Genomic DNA, 19,072 nt, shown 5'->3' on the forward strand with positions numbered 1-19,072 from the left:
GTTTTTTTTTTTTTTTTTTTTTTTAAACTTTAACAAATCTATTCACTGTTAAAACTAGACCGTAAATATTTTTCTGCCGATTTGAATACAATTTTAGCATTCGTACTACAGATTGGGTTTCTCGTTACTCTTATTACGTGGATAAACAACTCCAAGTTTCTTATCTAACTTTTTCATGGCGTTAATCGTCGATCAATCCTCTTGCGACTGTCGAGTATAATTTCTACGCATTTTTCTCACCCTTATGAAATCTAATCTTACACTAATATAAAGTCCTGATCGATTAAATCTTTCGTCGATAATTTAAGCTAATTATTATCGTTTTATAGAATAGCAGATTAATAGACATTCTAATATTTGCGAACTTTGACTAAAATAGAATTATTCTGGGAACCTTCTCTCGTCATTACGCCTAGTATCTCGTGTCTGGTTTCGTGGTCTGTTCCGAAGAAACGAAAGCCGTCACGACAAAGACCGTTTTTCTCTTTTCCTCGGTTCTGGTTGATCGCAACGGTAACAACACCCGTGGAACGTAATGTTAACGTTTAAAAATACATTGGCGTACACGTGAATGAGATTGTATAATCTACCGGCGCATACCTGCATCGTACACCGAGGAACAATGGGCCCGGAACACGACAGATTATAGCTATAAAGTAATCTCGTTTGGTGTGTCGATGGGCGAGCGCGGAAGCACACCCACGCGTCCCTGCTCGCGCTTTTCACCAACGCCATAAACCCTATTTTAACAACCGTGTAAAAATCGTATCGCGTTAAACACCAACGGAAGATTCGAAATTCTAATCGTTTCTCTCGTTGGAATCCGACTACGGTGTTACGTTATATCGTAGCTACGAAATGCATTTCAAGAATAGTTTATGTCGCTCTACGGTATTACGTTTTTATACGCTCCGATGGAATATACGTTCACGACAGATACGTATATACCATTTGATTTCACTTTAATTTATACCAATTTGTGTCGTCTATCTTTTTTCTCTTACCCTGTTTTTTTTTTTTTTTTTTTTTTTTTTTTTTGGTAGAATCATAATACATATTTATTTAATTACGGTTATTTAAAACTGCCAAGAGTTTACGTACTCTAAACAGTATAGAGGATATTTTAGACATACTTATATTATACTAAACTAAACTATTATACTATTATACTAATTGCGAACGATTAACGTTAATTAGTAACGATTAATTAATAATATTAAATACTAGAACATTGTTATAGAATAGTAATCGCAGAAACATATACGATTACCGTACGATGTTAGGATGAAAAGGGAAACTACCAAGCGTTAAAAGTAAAAATCTAGGAAGAGTACTCGGAGGATGATTTGCATGGAATTATTCGTTCTAAAGTTAATGTTACTTCTGGATTCGATTCTTCAGCGTGTAACTCTTTAACGCGCGTAGCCACACCTAACTTGCAAATTCCTGCATTCCTATGCCTTCTGTCTGACACTCGATACGCTCGCTGTCAGCAGATTATTAGAGATCTAATGGTACTAGAAAGTTTCGTTTGATATCGGTAGTGTCGAATAATTTGTGCGTTTTAGCCAACTATCTCGCGCGATGAATTTCAATGAAATCGATTGCGTAAATTAGGAACGCAGCTTTTCCAACGTTCCTACGACCAGTTGTGTATGCACAGCTACATTGTACCTTTCTAAATTTTATCGTCTTCTTATTCATCGTTTTATAAAAATGTTCGAGATTATGTAAATCGATTACGTTAATTACGTAAATCGAATAAAATACAGACAGGTGAAATGTCGATCGTTAACGTTTAATATAAGAATGATCGACATTCGTGAATTCTAAAGAAATTCTATTTCCTCGTGATTATAAAATAAAATACAAAATATGGTTGTGAATGTAAAATGAAATAAACGAGTGTATTTTTAAATTATCACGCGTATCTTCCTCTATTCTTTAGACTTAACTAACCAATAAATTTTCATTTATTTTGAACGCTATTAAATCCGATAAAAAAAGTAGATAATTCAATATAATAGAAGAGACGTTACCACCGTTCTTACCGTATTATAATAACTATTCTTTATTGATAAATGAAAGATGAGAAATATCTCGTTAATGGCCTCTAACGGTGAAATGTAAGATGATAACGGATAAGAGCAATTATCTTACCGCGGTATTAGAAAATAAATAAAATTGTCGTAGATGAAAAAGAAAATTGCCGAAACATCGAACTGGATGTCTTAATGTAACTCAATATCCTTAACAAGGTCGACCGTCACGCCAATCTTATTAATATTTTACTTTCAGTTTGATAACAATTAATTCTCGCAATATATCATATCGTACTCGAGAACCTTTTTCCGACGATGTCATTTAAATCGTGTACCTTCAAAATTCGATGGTCTGTTAAATTCGTTTTATTCTATTGGTTGTAAGAAATTTGGCAACGTGGGTCACCCATGGTCGCCGTAGCAATTAACGCGTTAAGGGTTGCTACGCTTGAAAGCAGGTGTGACTATTTATTTCGCGACTAGGTGAGACACACGGCCCTGAATGTAACGTCAACCGCGAGCAAACAAGCATCTATGCGTGGGCATACAAATCGTGTAGGTGTTCCTCTTCGACTACCAAGCTTTGACCCAAGGGCACTAGCTGTGCATTATGGAACGCGTGCACGTCGCCGATATCGCTCGCGTTTTCGCATTTTTGCCTGTTCACGGTGTGAAGTTCGTTCGATCGATTCATAAGTGGACATCGCATATTTATGAGTGTCATATTTCTATAAAGATAAATAAAAAAGTAGGATCTAGGTAGACAATCTCTTTGCCTGCTAGATATCGTACTAAATAAGTATATAACGTGATTGGAATATTTTATATATTTTTAAATTCATGTACGTATTTAAAAATTCAATTTTCAATGACTTGAACTTTCTCGCAGGACTGAACTAATATTGTTAGTAAATATTTACGAGTTGTTGCATGCCGTATTTACACGTGTAGAAACTGAACACGATATAATTAAAATTAATTAGAAATAAATGTAGTTGATTCTTAAGTCCATGGTTTGAAGAGTTTCTGACTAAGAAATGGTCTAGTTAACGGATTAATGCGTATTTTCATAAATATTGAAATTTCTGTGCGTATTTTACACTCTGGTTTTGCTTCCCTAATGTAACCTAACCTCCAAAAGTCCAATAAATCTTTCACATATCTTTTTCAGAGTTAAGCAACGTTGGAAGGCCACTACAATGGAGAATGCCAAATAATACTGACACGATTAATCGCATGATTGATAAAAATATGAGGAAACGAATTCAAAGTATTTAATTGTAACGAATAACGAGATTATCGAAAGTATTCGAAGAATTGTGACGACAATTACAATGAACGATGAATGTTGTACGCTTGTCATAAATATTAAAACCTGTGCCCGTATTGTACACTAGTTTTCTTCTTCTAACTAAAATTTTACTTTCCTAACCTAACCTCAAAATGTCTACGTAATAATCTAAGGAATTTTTCACATATCTCAGATTCCAACGACGTTGAAAACTTACTACAATAGGGAATACCAGCACAGTTAATCATACGGTCATGGAAATATGCAGGCTCGAATTCAAGGTATTTAATTGCAATGGGCAACGAGGATATTCCACGATCGGTCACGTACAGGCCGGTTAAGCGTATAAATCGTGATTGCGAATGATAGCTGAAAATATTTCTAACGACATAATGACTGTTTGCGTTGATGGAGAGACGGTCGGGTTGCCGAGTCGTTTTGAAACGTGTTCGAGCGTAAAAATTCCAAGAAGAAAATAATGGTACTCAGCTTACAGGAATCTCCGTTTGCCTTCGTTCTCTGTACGTGGATGTGTCACGGCCTAGGAATGTCTCGAATTTCCAAGTTTGGGAACACTCCTGCCTCGTAATTCGTGCCATGGCTTTGGTCACGCACATGTATACGCAATATCACGCTGCCCGTATATCCCTTTAACGTTATTCCTTCGCGCCAAAAAATTCGCAAATTACATTGCAAATATTTTGGCCGAATTCAATCCCATCCTGATTAAAACCACGAATAATTCATTTGCGGCTCTACAAGCTTATTAATTCGTTAATCGAGGCATTTCTTAACTAAGAACCTCTATGTATAATCACAGAAGTGAAAAGTATTATAATAAACACAAATTAATTCCACTTAGATCGATTTTACTCTTTGCGAGTGTAAATATGATATAGCTTCTTAAAGCTTTATTTATACGAAAAAAAAGAAAGGTAAATTTAATCGCGAAATACATCTAAAACAATTTTTATTACCATTAATACTAACAAAAAATTTCGTTGAATTAAAAGTGGTCGGAATTAAATCGACAACGGACTAATAATAAGATAAAAAAATTGCTAAAAGACATTTTTTTTTTTTTAATAAAAGATCGAGGTCACTTTCACCTTCTTAAACAGCACTATACGATTTTTTCACTATTCGTATTAAAAATTCATTATTAAAGATGATGACTTCATTCTCAGATAATTAATTTTTAAATAATCACGAAACAAATGTTAGCACCCGAAAACAATATTTTCTTTCCTTAATCGCTTGTTCAATATTAATTTCATAATTGAAAGTCAGTTGTTCATTTTCCCTTACTAAAACAATAATTATATAGTCAATAGCATCATATTTAGTTACAATACTGATTGATTTACAAATGAAGAAATACCAGATGGAAATCGTACGATTTCTATCTTGACTTCGAGCAAATGGATAACTGTCGTGATTACGTAAGCAAGTTTATGAATGAAAAATATACATTAATAAAATAAATAATCAAATAATCAGATTAAAATAGATTCATTAGCTAAATTATAAAAATAATTTCAAGTCTACAGAAAATAAAACAATTTTCTTCATAATATCCTAACCTCATACTTGATGATAGTTTACAAACTACATGTGTATTAATATCCAAAGAATAATAGTTGAATATAAACGATTAAATATCGACAAACTACTACATGCTTATTGATCAATTACTTAGGAAAACCAAGACGTACCTAGAAGCAACACGAATGACTATCTTTGAAAGTTGACAGCATATCGATATTTTCTTAAGTCACAATTGCATAATGCAGCCGAGAAACAACCGTTCTCTCTTTCCTTTTCACGGACATTCTTGCAGCCTACGTACGAGGAAATAATTCACGTCCAACATGTTTCAAATGAACCGAATAACAAAAATCGTACATCCAGAAATCGAATTTGAAAAATGAATTCGAAAAGAAACCAACCTATGAATCTATAAACAGTTGCGTATCGATCGTAAATTTACGAAACGATGTTATAAGAACTCGGACCGAAAGAATGCAGGAAAGAAAAAAAAATGGTGGAGGCACATTGGCGCGCATGCGCGCGCTCGTGAGAGCGAAAGAATTTTCCTAAACACAGATGTCGAGCAGATGCCATGCGTTGCAGTGCGTGAGGAACGCACAGTGGGAAAACCGGGCGAAACGAAACGCGTGCGAATTCGATTTGAGTTTCCAAAAAAGAAACAGATGACGAGAGGCGGCGAGAGGAGCTTAGTGGATTCGGGGAACGAAATTTCGAGATTTCGAGGAACGCGAAAGTCGCCGGCACACGGAATAACCGTACACCGGGCTCTGCTCTGTTGTTCGCGTGCCAAATGTGCAAACAAAAACAGCAGCAAACACGGGTCGACTGTAATCTGCGTTCGAATTGCTGGACGATAACTCGAGTGAAAAACAAGTATCAATTATACATACGTCAGTGATATCACAAAATATCATTGAAATATTTCAATTTTTATTTTGTATACACGCATAGTTATTAACATTGCAGAAATTTTTGTGATTGTTCAATATCTTTTGGATTTGTTAAATGAACAAAAATTGAATACTTGTAGAACTTCTTTTTATAAGTATTATACGCGTATTGTATGAAACATTTTAATTAAAACATTAATACTGTAGTGAAACCAGACTATCATAACTATATTGATAAAATTTGAAACAAATCTGAAAATGTAAACTAGAAGTATCCAAACATATACTTACTGAAAAATTAGTGTATAATATAAGTAACCATTTTAAACGTATCATACGTATTACGATGATCTTGCTAAATATTGAGACTTATTAATATAATGGATAACCGATTGCTTAAATATTTTTATCCTATCTGTAAAATCTGTACTTACAATAGATTTCTTGTAGCTTCTCAGTAAGTATATTTTCAGATTGATTTCAAATTTTATTAATATAATCGTGACAGTAGTGTCTAATTACAGTGCTAATGAAATTTCAAAACATTTTAGATAAGAGTGTTTTATAGAAAATGTTCAAATACTTTCGTGAACTACTACATATATATACAGAATATATGATACAATGATATGAGTAATATATTGCGAATTAGTGTTTCTTTTCTCGAAACAAGAAAGGAAAATCGAACGAAAGGACTGCATGTAACGAGATCGATGTCTTAATGGCGACATCAAAATCGGAAGAGTAATACCCTTGTACCAAGGTCTATTTTTAGGTACCGGTCAGTTGCATGTACGTTATATACCGGTTAGCCCCGTAAGATGGTTCACTTACACCACGTTCCACGGGTACGCGTATACACATTAATCTAGGCAACGTGGACACGTGGAACACGGTGTCCATGTAAGCCAGTTTTATAACGAGATTTTAGTCTTTTGCTCGATAACGAGCGCCATTCACTGGATCCATCGCGAGACTAGCACTTGCTTCGTTTGATCTTTTGGCGAATCAGAAAAAATATTCTGTACGATTTCACGCATCAAGAATGCAGATACTGGACATTTCTGAGTCGAATGAGTAATAATTTCTGCTTTTGAAAAATTACTTCACTTGAAAATTAATCTAACTATGTAGATTATTATTATTACTATTCACATACAGTGTTGTATCAAGTGTTTGTTAATATTTGATCATTAACTTATTCTAATCTAAAAAATTAGCATTTGTAATTTATGCGTATTTGTAAATTCTTCAGTGTTTAATTTATAGATTATGAACGGCACATATTCATATGTTCAGTTGAAACATATTAAAAGCGTAATAATTGATGAATACCTAATCTTATTGATTTTATCTTCACTATAGAAAATGAATAAATATATATATATATATATAAATATTAGTGTATAACATTTAAGTAATAATAAAATAAGAGAAAACAAAATGGTTAATATGTATCAGATTTGAGATAAAAAACTCGACGTTTCTACAGGCAACAATTGCGACTGGTTAAAACGCAGTGAAATTGTGACTTTTCTATCAGAAAGTTCAAATGAATAGTAGTTTTATTTTCGCGTGCGACCGTGGTCACCAGATTTCTCGAGTTTTTCATCGACAGCGCGGCGGCCCTGGCGACTGGAATGCGGGCGCGGCGAGTCCTCGGTGTATGAATATACGCATACACGTAGTAGATACACACGCTCGGGAAACTTAAGGGGCGCTCACACGAGGGCAATGTAACGTCAGAAATATTTCACGTTCCCGCTTGTGTGTATGTGTCTATGACGAATCTGCTCACTATACACACACACGTTTACTATCACAAATAAGTACAAAACGTCTCGTTCATCCGTGTCCATAAATTCACGGAAAGAAAGAGGAAAAAATCGAATGCGATCTTTAAATGAAATAAGGTTCGCGCATAGAGATCGCACGCAATTTCATATATACTCGCTGTTTTAGCACGTGTACGCGTGCATACAAACATATACATAGAAAATGGCGTACCTGTCTCTAGGATCGATCCACGTTGTTTTTCTTGTGTTGTGATCGATGAAATACACTTTTCCATCAAAGTCTTGCGCGACGTCCCACCCTTCCGGAAGCGGTATCTCCCCATTCCGTCTCCTTGGCATATTTCACTGCGCTCTAAATCCATCCAAAACTCTCTATCACCGACCAGTCGACAGGCACATATCTGTGCGCGCGAGCACACACTCCCCGTGCCACATACACGCTGTATTGATGAAAGAGAAAGAAAGACAGTCGATGTAAGAGAGACAAAGAGGGAACATTCGAGTTGGTAAAGAGAAGGCACGCAATAGTAATACACACCGATATACAGTGGAATGGAGATAGAAAGGATGTGTTGCATGCCACTGAATGCACACACGTGCGCGTGTATACATACACACATACATACATCTCTATATACGCGCACGTATACATACTCTGTCGAAAGGAAAGAGAAAAAAAAGAAGCGAGGGAAAAAGAAATAGGGAAGGAAAAGAGTGTGAGAGAGAAAGATAGAAACATCACGTGCATATGTATACATATATGTAGATTTCATGTAGTATATATAATGTACACACACGTTCTCGCTCTCTCTTTCTCCCTCGCGCGCTACTCCGCCATCATGAATACCTCATTATCATGAGCGGAGTGACGTCAGAGTCCCCGCCTTCAGATTCCTCTCGAGCGGAATTCCACCGTTAACATAGCTGGCCGTCGAAGAAAAGTCCACTGTTGGTATCTTGCCTTGAGACGGTACTGTGGTCCTACATTTGTACAAGATCGCCAGTATAAATGCCCGTTACATTATCGTAACACTTATATTTCTTTTAATCCCGCACTCGTCACTTTGCAATATATCGACGAATGAAATATACCAGATAGCACACAGCCTTTAGATTTGCTTTCTTCACATCACCAACCGTAAACCGAATTTGGCAGAGAAAAAATATGAAAAACCACTTTCACCCTTCCTTTGCCGTCTCACTCTGTCGTTCACTTTTATTTGCACTCTTATCCTTTTGTTTATCAGGCCCTTGGTTTTACCACGTATCACGTGCGATGTTCTTTTTACACCATCCTTTAATTCCTACTTACTGTTCTTACACGATTTTATCATTTGTTTTACACCATCGGGAAAAGCAGGAACACTTAAAAAAATATTCGGGAAATCGGGCCGGTAATCGAACAGAGAACACTTCTCCGGCTAACGTCGTTCAGATGCACGTTTCATTGATGAAATTTCCGAAGAAAATTGGCGAATTGTTCAAACGCGTAACAACCACGTCGTTCTCATTTTGGAGCAGCAGGAACGACGACGAGTTTCTCGGAGCAGAGACGGGGCAGCATCTGCGTCTGCGACCCGCTTTAAGAAGTGCACGCTAATGCCGGTACTATCGAGTACATTTCACCGTGTGCTCCCTTTTCTTTCTCTCACTAAACTTCGTGCTCGTCGTCCGCGAAAGACAGCGCGGAATCAACGCGACGTTCCCTTCGAGGAATGTCAGAATTCGCCTCGCGTTTCTCCCCCACGCGTTTTATTTCATTCCGTCTTTTTACTTACACGGAACGAAACTGCCAGGAACACTGTTACGGTTACCGCAAGACACTTTTGCTCCGTTCATGGATCGAATTGAACATGGCCTCGGCGAAGATTCTACACTCTGTCAAGTCCGTTGTTTCAAGTGGCAAGAATACGCGCAAACTACTCTTTCGTTTCGTACGATACTACAACCTCGCGCCAACTACAAGCATGTTGAGTGTTTGAAACATGCCACTGGACGTTCATACCGTGTGCGCTTGGCAATGCTTCTCACTCACTCTCTCTTCCTCTTCGCCTCAACGCGTACACCGATGAGAACCGAACGTAATCCCCTCCCAGCCTTTGGTATTCTCCTTCTTTCTCTCTCTTTCTCTCGAATCGTCTCCCACTACTAGGCCGAAAGCTCTCGTGTCTCTGACCGCTGTGCACGAACGACGACGGGAACAGACGAACGCGATGCCCTTTCCACAGTTTCGCATATTTTCCGTTATGTTGCATCGGCGGCACCACCGTACGACTCTCATGGAAACGCAGGTGCACTCAAGACCGTTGAACATCCGGGACGAATGAATAAACTGATGGTAATCCGTTGCTGCCCCTTCGAGAATGTCTCATAAGCCACTGTGGTATTCGCATGTATTGCTTCTTCTTTCTTTTTTTTTTTCTCCGCGCTGTTATTTCGCTTGATGCGTGGCTTCCAAATGTTATCGATATTCGATCGAGTAATTTAGTCTCCTACTTGCGTCATTTATCGTTATTCACTCCTATCATTTTGCTTGAAATTAACTTATTAGCCTCAATCCAAATATTTCTCATGTCACATTTTTACTGTTCTGTATAAGTATTAACATTTGTTTTTTTCTTTATTATTTTGATAATAAATACATTTTTGTCCACAATGTGAAAATGTATGTTTTTAGCATAATCTCCTTCGTTCTTTTTAATCTGAAAATAAATATTTGATTCTATTTAAAAATATACATTTGATTTGCAAAATTTCTACGTAAAGCTCATGTCACTTTAGTAAAAGAAATTATATCCATGTCGCATTGAAATCCAGTGGTTTAGAATTTAGAATAATTCTCGCATGCACGACTTTTTTAATCTATACATTTACTATAAATTTGATGAAGTGTGTGAATTCTTACTGCCTCGGCAAGACACGTGACATGTGTATAATTATGTATGTATATACGTGGTGGATAGTGCGGATATGTGAACGTATGGAGGTTTCCTGAACGTGGCGACATTTTTAACCCAAATTTTCTACACGTTACGAGAAACTGAATGTGCAATTGTAACGTAAACCGATCGTATCGACATTCGAACATAATTCGTAAATTGTTTCTAATAAATAAGAAGTAATTTAGTGTTTTGTACAAAGTTAATATGGCAACATCTGAGAGCGATGACTTTGAAAGCGCTGACGAAGAGATGAACCATGACATACCAACAAAAAGTTCTCAAATGCAACAATGGAATTTACCAAACACGATAGATTCGGAATCTGATGACGATACGGAATATGTGCCTCGACAACCGTATACAAATGTAAATTTCGGTAAAAGTAAAGAAAAATATTGGCCGACAATGGATACGTCAACTAATGAAACAAGAGCTGATAAAGATATCAGTACTAAAGATACACATAATTATAAGAAGCACGAGCAACCAATTATCAATGTTGACGAAACTTGTGAAAAAAATGATGAAAACATTTCAACTATCGATTCACAGAAAGTAGAATGTGCACAGATCAACACTGGTGACAAAGACTTGAAAGTGGAAAGTAATAATGAAAACATAGAGTTAAGAAAAAATAAAGTAGAAGTATTCCCTGAAAAAGATGTTAATATGGACTTACATTCTGAGTTGATAGATCAGTTGAATGAAAAAGAAAAGATTCAATACAAAGGAAAGAAATTAGGTGGAAAAAAATTAGGAACAAAGGTTATGCCAAGTAGTAACCTTTTGACTGATATAGATAACATAGATGCACATATTAATGAAAGGGATATACTGATGACAGGAGAAGATGTGCTTAGTAAATATTCTATGGAAGATGAGATAACAGAATCTGATATGCCAGAAGAATTGAAATCTGATAAAACATTCAAAGAAGTATTTAAATCTGAAGGTTGGGAAGGACTTGAAGATCCGATTGAATTACCAGAGGAATTGATTGAGGAGAAATTACAACCAGTATTAAAAAGATTATCATTAGTTGCTGAAGAAACAAGTAGCTCATCCACAAGTTGGGGTTGGGGTAATTGGGGCGTAAGTTCTTTAATTAATACAGCTAGTGTTGGAGTTTCTACAATAACTAGCCATGTATCACAAGGGCTTACTCTTTTGGAAGAATCAATGGCTTTATCTGATGAACCTAAATCTATTACAAATGAAGAACAAGAAAATCAGACAGACAACGGTAACTTTTATTATGTATTTATAAATGATATAGGATGGATATATTTAATGATATAATAGATATATGTAATAGTTAATAGATAGGTAGATGATAGACAATAGATATGTAATATGTAAAATAAGAGTAAAATAAGATTGTGTGTGCGAATGGATGGATCTGTGTGTAGATGAATAAGTGAGAATGAAAGACAATAGAAAAAATATATAATTGTGAACCAAGTTTCTTTTATAGTCAAGAGATTGAAAATAAACTATACCACTACTACTATTTAATGGTATAATTACGGCTAAATTATAAAACTGTTATATTTTTATTTTAGTTAACTTCCAGTTAATTTCCAGATGGTAAAGAGGAACAGACCAAAGAACAATCTTCTTTCGGGTTTGGAAATCTTATATCAAGTGTATCATCAATAACAAAACTGGTTGAATCAACTGGAAGCAAAGTTGTGAGTGGTGGATTAGATACGTTAGAAGCCATTGGTAAAAAGACAATGGAAGTTCTACAAGAAGGTGATCCAGGCTTAAAGAAAAAGAGGACCTTCTTTATAAATGAAACAGATAAGCCTAATTTATCTCAAATTCTACGAGAAGCTAAAGAAAAAGCAGATAGCACAGAAAGAACAATGGAAGAGAGACAGAAAATGAGAAAAGTACATTTTGAAAGTCTCTTTGATGATTATCAAGGACTTGTTCATATAGAAGCATTAGAAATGTTATCAAAACAAAGTAATATTAAAATACAACAGCATTTGAATAGCTTAGATACAAATGAATTAAATTCTGTTGAAAAAATGTTGGAAGAAGTTGAAGAATTATGTGCATTAGATAATGATGATGAATACAATGATGAAACAGATGAGAAAGACTTGAAATATAAATTACAAGAAGCTTGCAGCGATCTTGGAATTAACATTACATATGAAAAGTTACACGAGGTAAATAATTTCTGCCCTAATAATACGAGAGTTTACTACTATCTCTTGAATGGATTATACAAAGTTAAATGTTGATTTTAGGCTTTTCAAGACTCTAAAAATTATACTACTTCACCACATAGTGATCAAGAAACTTTTGAACATGCTATTTCAGTTTTGGCACAATTTACAGCATTTTCTGTAGAAAGGTTTCATAAAACTGCAGAATTACTTTTAATCAAAGAACATCGAAGCACTGTTAATGAAACCGATTCACTAGTTCAGTTAACAAATATTCTGTCTAATCAAATTGAAATATTAGCTAATACTTACTGTAGTGTTTTAAATAAGCTTGCAGAAACTTCAGATAAATCTCATATTATCAAAACTAATATAACAACGATTCTCATGGAGGTAAGAGAATACTATTATGTATTAAATTATAGTATACATGTGTGAAGAAATAAATTTTCATTTTTTTTTTAAATAGGCTTCAAATGCAAGTTCTTACATTCAACATGCCTTCAAATTGTTGATTCCCATCATAGAAGTTGGTGCTATATAACGATGAGTAGAAATATTTTTTTAATACTCGTTCTGCATATATTGTAAAAAAAAACTAATACATCTCAGATAATTAGTGCAAATAACTTTTTCTAATATGTTTCGAGATAAAAAGAAAGTTTCGAACGTTATAAAGAAAGAAGGATAGAAAATAAGAGAAAAATATAAAAAAAAATAACACTTTTTGTACTATATAAATTGTATGGATTTATAATATATTAAAAAAGAAAGAAAAATAAAAGATATCTGTAAAAAATTTCTAGCAACTTTTTAAAACAATTTAATTTAGGTACTCATTTTTTTTCAAATGTTCTGCTCACAAGCATTTTACATATACAATTTATGTCATTTCATAATGATTCACGGACAGTTTTAATTTCTTATATATAAATTTATACTTAACTATAAAATTAGTAAAATATACTTTGAATTACAAAAATGCTTCAAGTAAATATTTTCTTAAAATATAGTTGTACTATTGTATATATGAAATGCTTATAATTATAGAATTTAATAACAATTTATTTTCTTATAAAACATTCTTGTTTTAAAAAAATAATAACGTTAAATCGAAATATTAATATTAAAATCAAGTAGGATATTTATAATCATATGTTAAAATATCCTTAACAATACGAGAATAAATATAAACTCGATTTAATGTTTTCCTCTTTTATTACCAATAGGAGGTTTCTGAAGTTGAAAACTCGAGTTTGATTCACTCGTTGGTAAAGGCGTAGTAAGATTTGGCGGAGTATTAAAGGTCAAACTTGCTGTTGGTGGTTTCAATGACGAACTTAGAGTAATGTTAGTAGCAGATGGTGTTGGTATTGTATTTCCCCAAACTGTAACAACATATATACTGAATTATTTTGCATCTATTTCTAATAGACAGATTAATTGACGTGTACAATAGCTAAAGCTGTGTTTCAATGAATTAAGATGTCATTGAAAAGTAACAAAATAGCAACATTGACATAATTATATACTTTCTTTTAATAAAACTAATATTCAACAGTATCCCTATATATTGTTGTATATTCTTTTAAATATATAATCTAGTTAACGCGGGCATTCTTACAAAACCACCAAGAAGCAGAAGCAATTAAAATACATATAAAATACACAGCCATTCCTTAACAAGCGCAGATTTCAACCTCCCTTTACTATGTGATATTTGAAAATGCAAATTAAGAAGAAGAAGAAGAAGAAAACAGAATATCATTTATTTCACTATTATTAAAAATGAATATTCTCGTATATAATTAGTAAATGTTAAGTATAAAAGCTATGCACCCCTTTCCACACTTCACAACACAAACAGAAACTGAAGAAAAATATAGTACCTTATAAACTAAAATAGATTCCTTACTCTTTTCCTGGAAAGACAAAATCAAAATCAAATCACAGAAATAAAAAATTTTAAATCGATCATATTTACAGAATAATTAGTTGCAACAGTCTTTCTATTCATATACGTGAAATTCTACAATACTGAGTAAAGGGCGTTAAATGTTAGTAAATCTACCTCATACTAAATCCACGCAAGACCTGAAGGTAGGAGATATTCATGGGATAGTTGAAACAACGAAAATACGTTGTTTTAGGGACTTTGTTTTCAGCAAAAAATATATTAACATTATAAATTTATATATTAATTTCATTTACCTAATGGATTTCGTGTTTCATAACTTCCTAGTCTGCTGGAATTTAGTGCTGTTGATGAAAGGAAACTTTTATTTCCTATAAAAGTAAAGTATATAACACGTTTAATAGTTATATGAAATAAAATAAATACTTGCATATTACAATAAGTTCTAAAAATTGTCAATTACCTGGAACAAATGGTGTAGGACCACTCGTAATTTTTCCAATACTACTTCGAGATATTTTTCCATCTGGTTTAATATCTTCAAAAACGTTTGTATTATCTTTTAAAACGTATTTTCTAAAGTTTAAATACTGTTCCTTTTGTTGTTGTACTTTCGAATGTACGCCTTGCAATTTACCAGCAACAGCAACAAGAGACTCGTGAAGTTTACTCATAGCCATCGTCAATTCTAAAAACCAATTGAAAGATATTTTAAAATTTTGAGAAACATTAATACTAATATAAATTTACCTTGTGGAGTTAAAGTCTTTGGAGTCATCATTGTCTGTATATGTTTTTCTGTTGTTTCAATTTGAGATCTAAATAACAGTAAATCATGTTCAAAGCTATCAGCCAATTCCATAAAAAATAATAATGGTGTATTATTTTCATATTGTAATCCTGGTGGGGTATCATGCGTTCTTTGAGCTACTTCAGAACTTTGTAATGCTTTTGCTGTGTCTTGTTTCAACTTATCAGCAGCAGAACGATCTCGTTGAACTGATCCAGCTAATGTTGTTAAAAGTTCCATCAATGATGCTGTATCTTCCGCACATCGATTTAATGGTCTTGCAGAGCCCCTTGCTATATCTGAAGACAATACCTTCTGTTCTTTCACAAACTCTCTATAATTAAGAACATATATTAAATTAATAAATTTTATACAGTTCTAATATAATAGTTCTACTATATAATAATTACTTGAATTTCTCTATTGTCTGTAATAATTCTGGTGGCCAAATATTTTCTTTAGCAGCAGCTGGATTAGTATTTGTTTGTGAAAATCCTTTATTACTTGATGATATATCTAATCCCCCTAGTCCTTTATTGGTAGTGCTTGTGGTAGTTGTAGTACCACTAGTAGCTAATTTTGATCCTAATAAATTACCACTACCAAAAAGTGATGCTGTAAATACAAAATATTAGAGATAATATTTTGATTATTAATAATATTAAATTACATCTTCAACTATCACATACTTGTCGTAGTAGGTGCACCAAAGGTAACATTTCCAGTTGTAGCTGTAGCAGATGGAGCACCAAATGTCAACGTAGAAGTTGTCGCTGGTGTGCCAAAAGAAAGTCCACCAAATAATGGCGCAGACGTAGTTGGAGCTGGAAATAAACTGCTCGCAGTAGTTGTACTAGTTGTATTTGATCCTAAAAGTAAACCAGTTGATTGTGTCTGTGCAGCAGTTGCAGGTGTACTATTAAATCCAAAATTAAGCCCAGTTGTTGTTGCCGGTGTGGATGGACTTCCAAAGGTTAATGTTGGTGCTGAAGTACTTGAACCAAAAGGTGTACTAGTTACATTAAAACCTGTTGCAGGTCTAGAACACAATAAATTATCAATATTTCAGTATGTAAATTTTAAATATAAATCCCTATGTTTCAATTTCATAATGTGAGGTTAATTAATTTAATTTAAGTTAAGGATACGAAATGTAAAATTGTGTATTTACTTTTGTCCAAATCCAAAACTTGTGTTGCTCGAAGTTGTAGGTGTTCCAAAAGTAAACGTTGACATAGTTGTGACGTGCAATAAATAATAAGACAAATAAACGCCACTAAATGACACACAATGTCTTATATTTCAAATATTAACAATTAGCACTGAACGCGTTAGACAGTCTTCAACTGACTAACTGGCGAGAATAATTGAAGAGCGCCATCTATAACGTAAAGATGCACGTTTTAAACTTGAATATGTGTAATTCGTGTATGTACATTTTCGAAATGTATGTACTATGTTATGTATAGCTTTGTAGAGATGTGTATTTCTATAAAATATTAAAAATATTCGTGATTGGAAATAAGATTCAAATATAAAGGTATTAATTATAAACAAATGGTTGAAAAATAAATAGAAAAATAAAGAAGCATGTGGATAATATTAAATAATTAAAAGAATACAAAGAAGATTGAAAAAATCACTTTAATCGTTATTAATTTGACTTGAGACTGAATGACGATTAATTTCTAGATAATATTCCGATTTATTATTAAATGTACCTATACTACTATATTATATAAATCAAGGGACAATACAATGTCTTTATCATTTCATAAAGTAGTAAATGTTTTTTTTTTTGTATGTACGCGACAAAGTTCTAATAATTATACATTCCATCTATAGGAAATGGGATCAATTCAACAAAGTTTGCCAAATCGGTACACAGACTATCACAAAGTTGATTGCTGGTTCGGGTTCGTACATGGGCGTTTCTAAAATGATCACAGTCGCGTAGACTAAAAGAACGCGTCTAAAAACAGTTTCTTTCTATCAATAAACTTTGTTTTTTTTTTTTTTTTTAATATTTTCAGGAATTACTTAATCTTTCCTTTTCCTTTAATAATTTAATAATTTTTAGATATTGTTTGCATTAATATTTCTCTTGAACGTGTAAATATTTCAGTCTCATTTAAAACGAAGAAAAAAGAAAATCACATTTATAACGCTTGTATACAGTTTAGAATACACCCGGTACGCAGTTTCGTACAGAGTACGAGTTACTTAATAATTGTAAAATGACACCGCAATATTATACTCTGTAATTACAAATACAATGAGATACCGTAGTGTTTTTTTTTTTTTTAATTTTCTTTGCATATTAAGAATATATTCCTAGATATTTTGCGATGGCGTGCGATTACCCTACGTCTTTTGCTCCATTTATATAAATAGTACTAACGCCGTGCTGAAACAAACGATAAATGTTATTTGAGAATTTACAAAAGATCGGCAAAATTGTTCATTGTCTTTAATGTCACACAATCGATTTTTTAATGATAGCGTAAGATTTAATAAATGGCTTTAAATTTCTGAAAGCTTATTGCAAAAAGACAAAAAGAACAAATATTTATGCTTCGCACATCACCGGCATTTCTTTGACTCCGATATATTACTAATTTTGCTATATATAATTTTCTATTTCTTACTTTTTAATCGGTTTAAGCGCTGTCTCAACAAAATTGTGTAAGCATATGCAAAACAACTTACGTGTACCACAAGCAGTGTATAAATTAATCAGCTTCACCCATCCCTTAATTATAATAAATAATTCATTTTATATACAAATTGAATTCTTTTTTAAAACGCTCAAATCCACAAAGACAGTTTTCTAAAATACCAAACACACTTGTTCATTCGCCGTAGCGTTGTGCATAATCAACTACGAACGTTGCTTTCAGAATAATGTCACTTCGTGCTTTCGAAACTTTTCTAAAGTTTTAACAATCAAAATCCAAACATTAAATATACGTTATATCCATTATTCTGATAGTATCGTCGAAGCCACAGTAGTCATATTCTAAAATGGAAATATTTATAATTCTTTCTCGGTAATTATACACACGCACATGCACACGCGCACACACACACACAATATTTAAAATAGAATATTTTTTTCTTTGAGAAAAAGTACTATAATATCATTGTGACAACGGAATGGGCCTCTATAAATCATTATTGATTAAATATTTGTTTACAGGTTTTTCTGTTATGCTTTGGTATGGCACTAAGGATTACCTTAAATTCTTTTAATTTAATGTTATGCAGATGCAAGTTATGCTTCAAAAATAAAAGAAGAAGAAACAGAAGAAAAGAGAGGAATTAGGCGTTATATTTAATTATATCATCTGCTTTAGCATTATTGTTTTTGCATTTGTGTACATGCACCGATGGGACTTATCCTAAGGTTTTGAACAATGGTGCAATTTAATTGATGCTTTAAATTACCATTTAGAGCATAGCAGTCGAATCTGTTGATTCAAATTAAAATTACTAGAACAATACAAGTTACCTGCTACCTGTTTTATATTTTTTAAGAAAATGCATAAATATAGGTCTCCATTTTATCTTAAATGTTTTTGTCTGTAAATTAAGGCCATTTGTACAGAAACTAGTGCAAATAGTATAGTTTATTTATGAGAATAATTCTTTTCATTGCGTCTAACACTTACATAA

At 33.4% G+C, this 19,072-nt stretch overlaps 3 protein-coding genes across 11 annotated transcripts in view; 1 reads left to right on the forward strand and 2 right to left on the reverse strand.

The window, feature by feature from the left end:
* The window catches only part of LOC100741514 (protein kibra), a 43,790-nt gene extending 33,556 nt beyond the window's left edge, over positions 1–10,234 (reverse strand). The window contains exons 1-2 of one of the 4 annotated variants that reach the window (XM_012390306.3): positions 8,418–10,234; positions 7,782–7,922 (exon numbers count right to left, since the gene is read on the reverse strand). In XM_012390306.3, the coding sequence (XP_012245729.1) occupies positions 7,782–7,909 (128 nt within the window). In that variant the 5' untranslated portion in view covers positions 7,910–7,922; positions 8,418–10,234. Of the gene's footprint in view, positions 1–7,781; positions 8,011–8,365 lie in introns of all 4 variants that reach the window. The other 3 variants (XM_003492593.4, XM_024370405.2, XM_024370408.2) reach the window with 3 other exon arrangements.
* A 164-nt stretch (positions 10,235–10,398) lies between these two features.
* LOC100741637 (protein FAM114A2) lies at positions 10,399–13,400 on the forward strand. Its single transcript, XM_003492594.4, has 4 exons — positions 10,399–11,755; positions 12,097–12,692; positions 12,774–13,085; positions 13,162–13,400. Exons 1-4 carry the CDS (start codon positions 10,717–10,719, stop codon positions 13,234–13,236), a joined length of 2,022 nt encoding a protein of 673 aa, XP_003492642.1. The 5' UTR covers positions 10,399–10,716; the 3' UTR covers positions 13,237–13,400.
* Positions 13,401–13,876: 476 nt separating this feature from the next.
* LOC100741756 (nucleoporin p58/p45) lies at positions 13,877–16,764 on the reverse strand. 6 transcript variants are annotated; one of them, XM_024370410.2, is made up of 9 exons: positions 16,569–16,763; positions 16,087–16,436; positions 15,808–16,012; positions 15,358–15,731; positions 15,071–15,295; positions 14,904–14,978; positions 14,764–14,786; positions 14,582–14,614; positions 13,944–14,080 (listed from the first exon to the last, which is right to left on the reverse strand). In XM_024370410.2, exons 1-7 carry the CDS (start codon positions 16,631–16,633, stop codon positions 14,770–14,772), a joined length of 1,311 nt encoding a protein of 436 aa, XP_024226178.1. In that variant the 5' UTR covers positions 16,634–16,763; the 3' UTR covers positions 13,944–14,080; positions 14,582–14,614; positions 14,764–14,769. The 6 variants fall into 6 exon arrangements, with proteins under 6 accessions (XP_003492643.1, XP_012245735.1, XP_012245733.1 ...); XM_012390312.3 differs by lacking the exon at positions 14,764–14,786 and having other exon boundaries at positions 13,888–14,080; XM_024370411.2 differs by lacking the exon at positions 14,582–14,614 and having other exon boundaries at positions 13,948–14,080.
* Positions 16,765–19,072: the final 2,308 nt, after the last annotated feature.

The sequence above is a fragment of the Bombus impatiens genome, unplaced genomic scaffold, assembly GCF_000188095.3.
Source record: "Bombus impatiens unplaced genomic scaffold, BIMP_2.2 scf_0765, whole genome shotgun sequence".
NCBI classification, from domain to species: Eukaryota; Metazoa; Arthropoda; class Insecta; order Hymenoptera; family Apidae; genus Bombus; species Bombus impatiens.

Excerpts from the sequence above, each read along its gene's own strand:
- LOC100741756 (XM_003492595.4), bottom strand. The coding sequence starts at position 16,633 with ATGTCAACGTTTACTTTTGGAACACCTACAACTTCGAGCAACACAAGT. Across the intron at positions 14,979-15,070 it reads TCCTACACCATTTGTTCCAG|GAAATAAAAGTTTCCTTTCA; the intron begins GTAATTGACAAT and ends TTACTTTTATAG. Across the intron at positions 14,081-14,903 it reads TGAAACACGAAATCCATTAG|TTTGGGGAAATACAATACCA; the intron begins GTAAATGAAATT and ends ATGTTGTTACAG.
- LOC100741637 (XM_003492594.4), top strand. The coding sequence starts at position 10,717 with ATGGCAACATCTGAGAGCGATGACTTTGAAAGCGCTGACGAAGAGATG. Across the intron at positions 11,756-12,096 it reads AGAAAATCAGACAGACAACG|ATGGTAAAGAGGAACAGACC; the intron begins GTAACTTTTATT and ends GTTAATTTCCAG. Across the intron at positions 13,086-13,161 it reads TAACAACGATTCTCATGGAG|GCTTCAAATGCAAGTTCTTA; the intron begins GTAAGAGAATAC and ends TTTTTTAAATAG.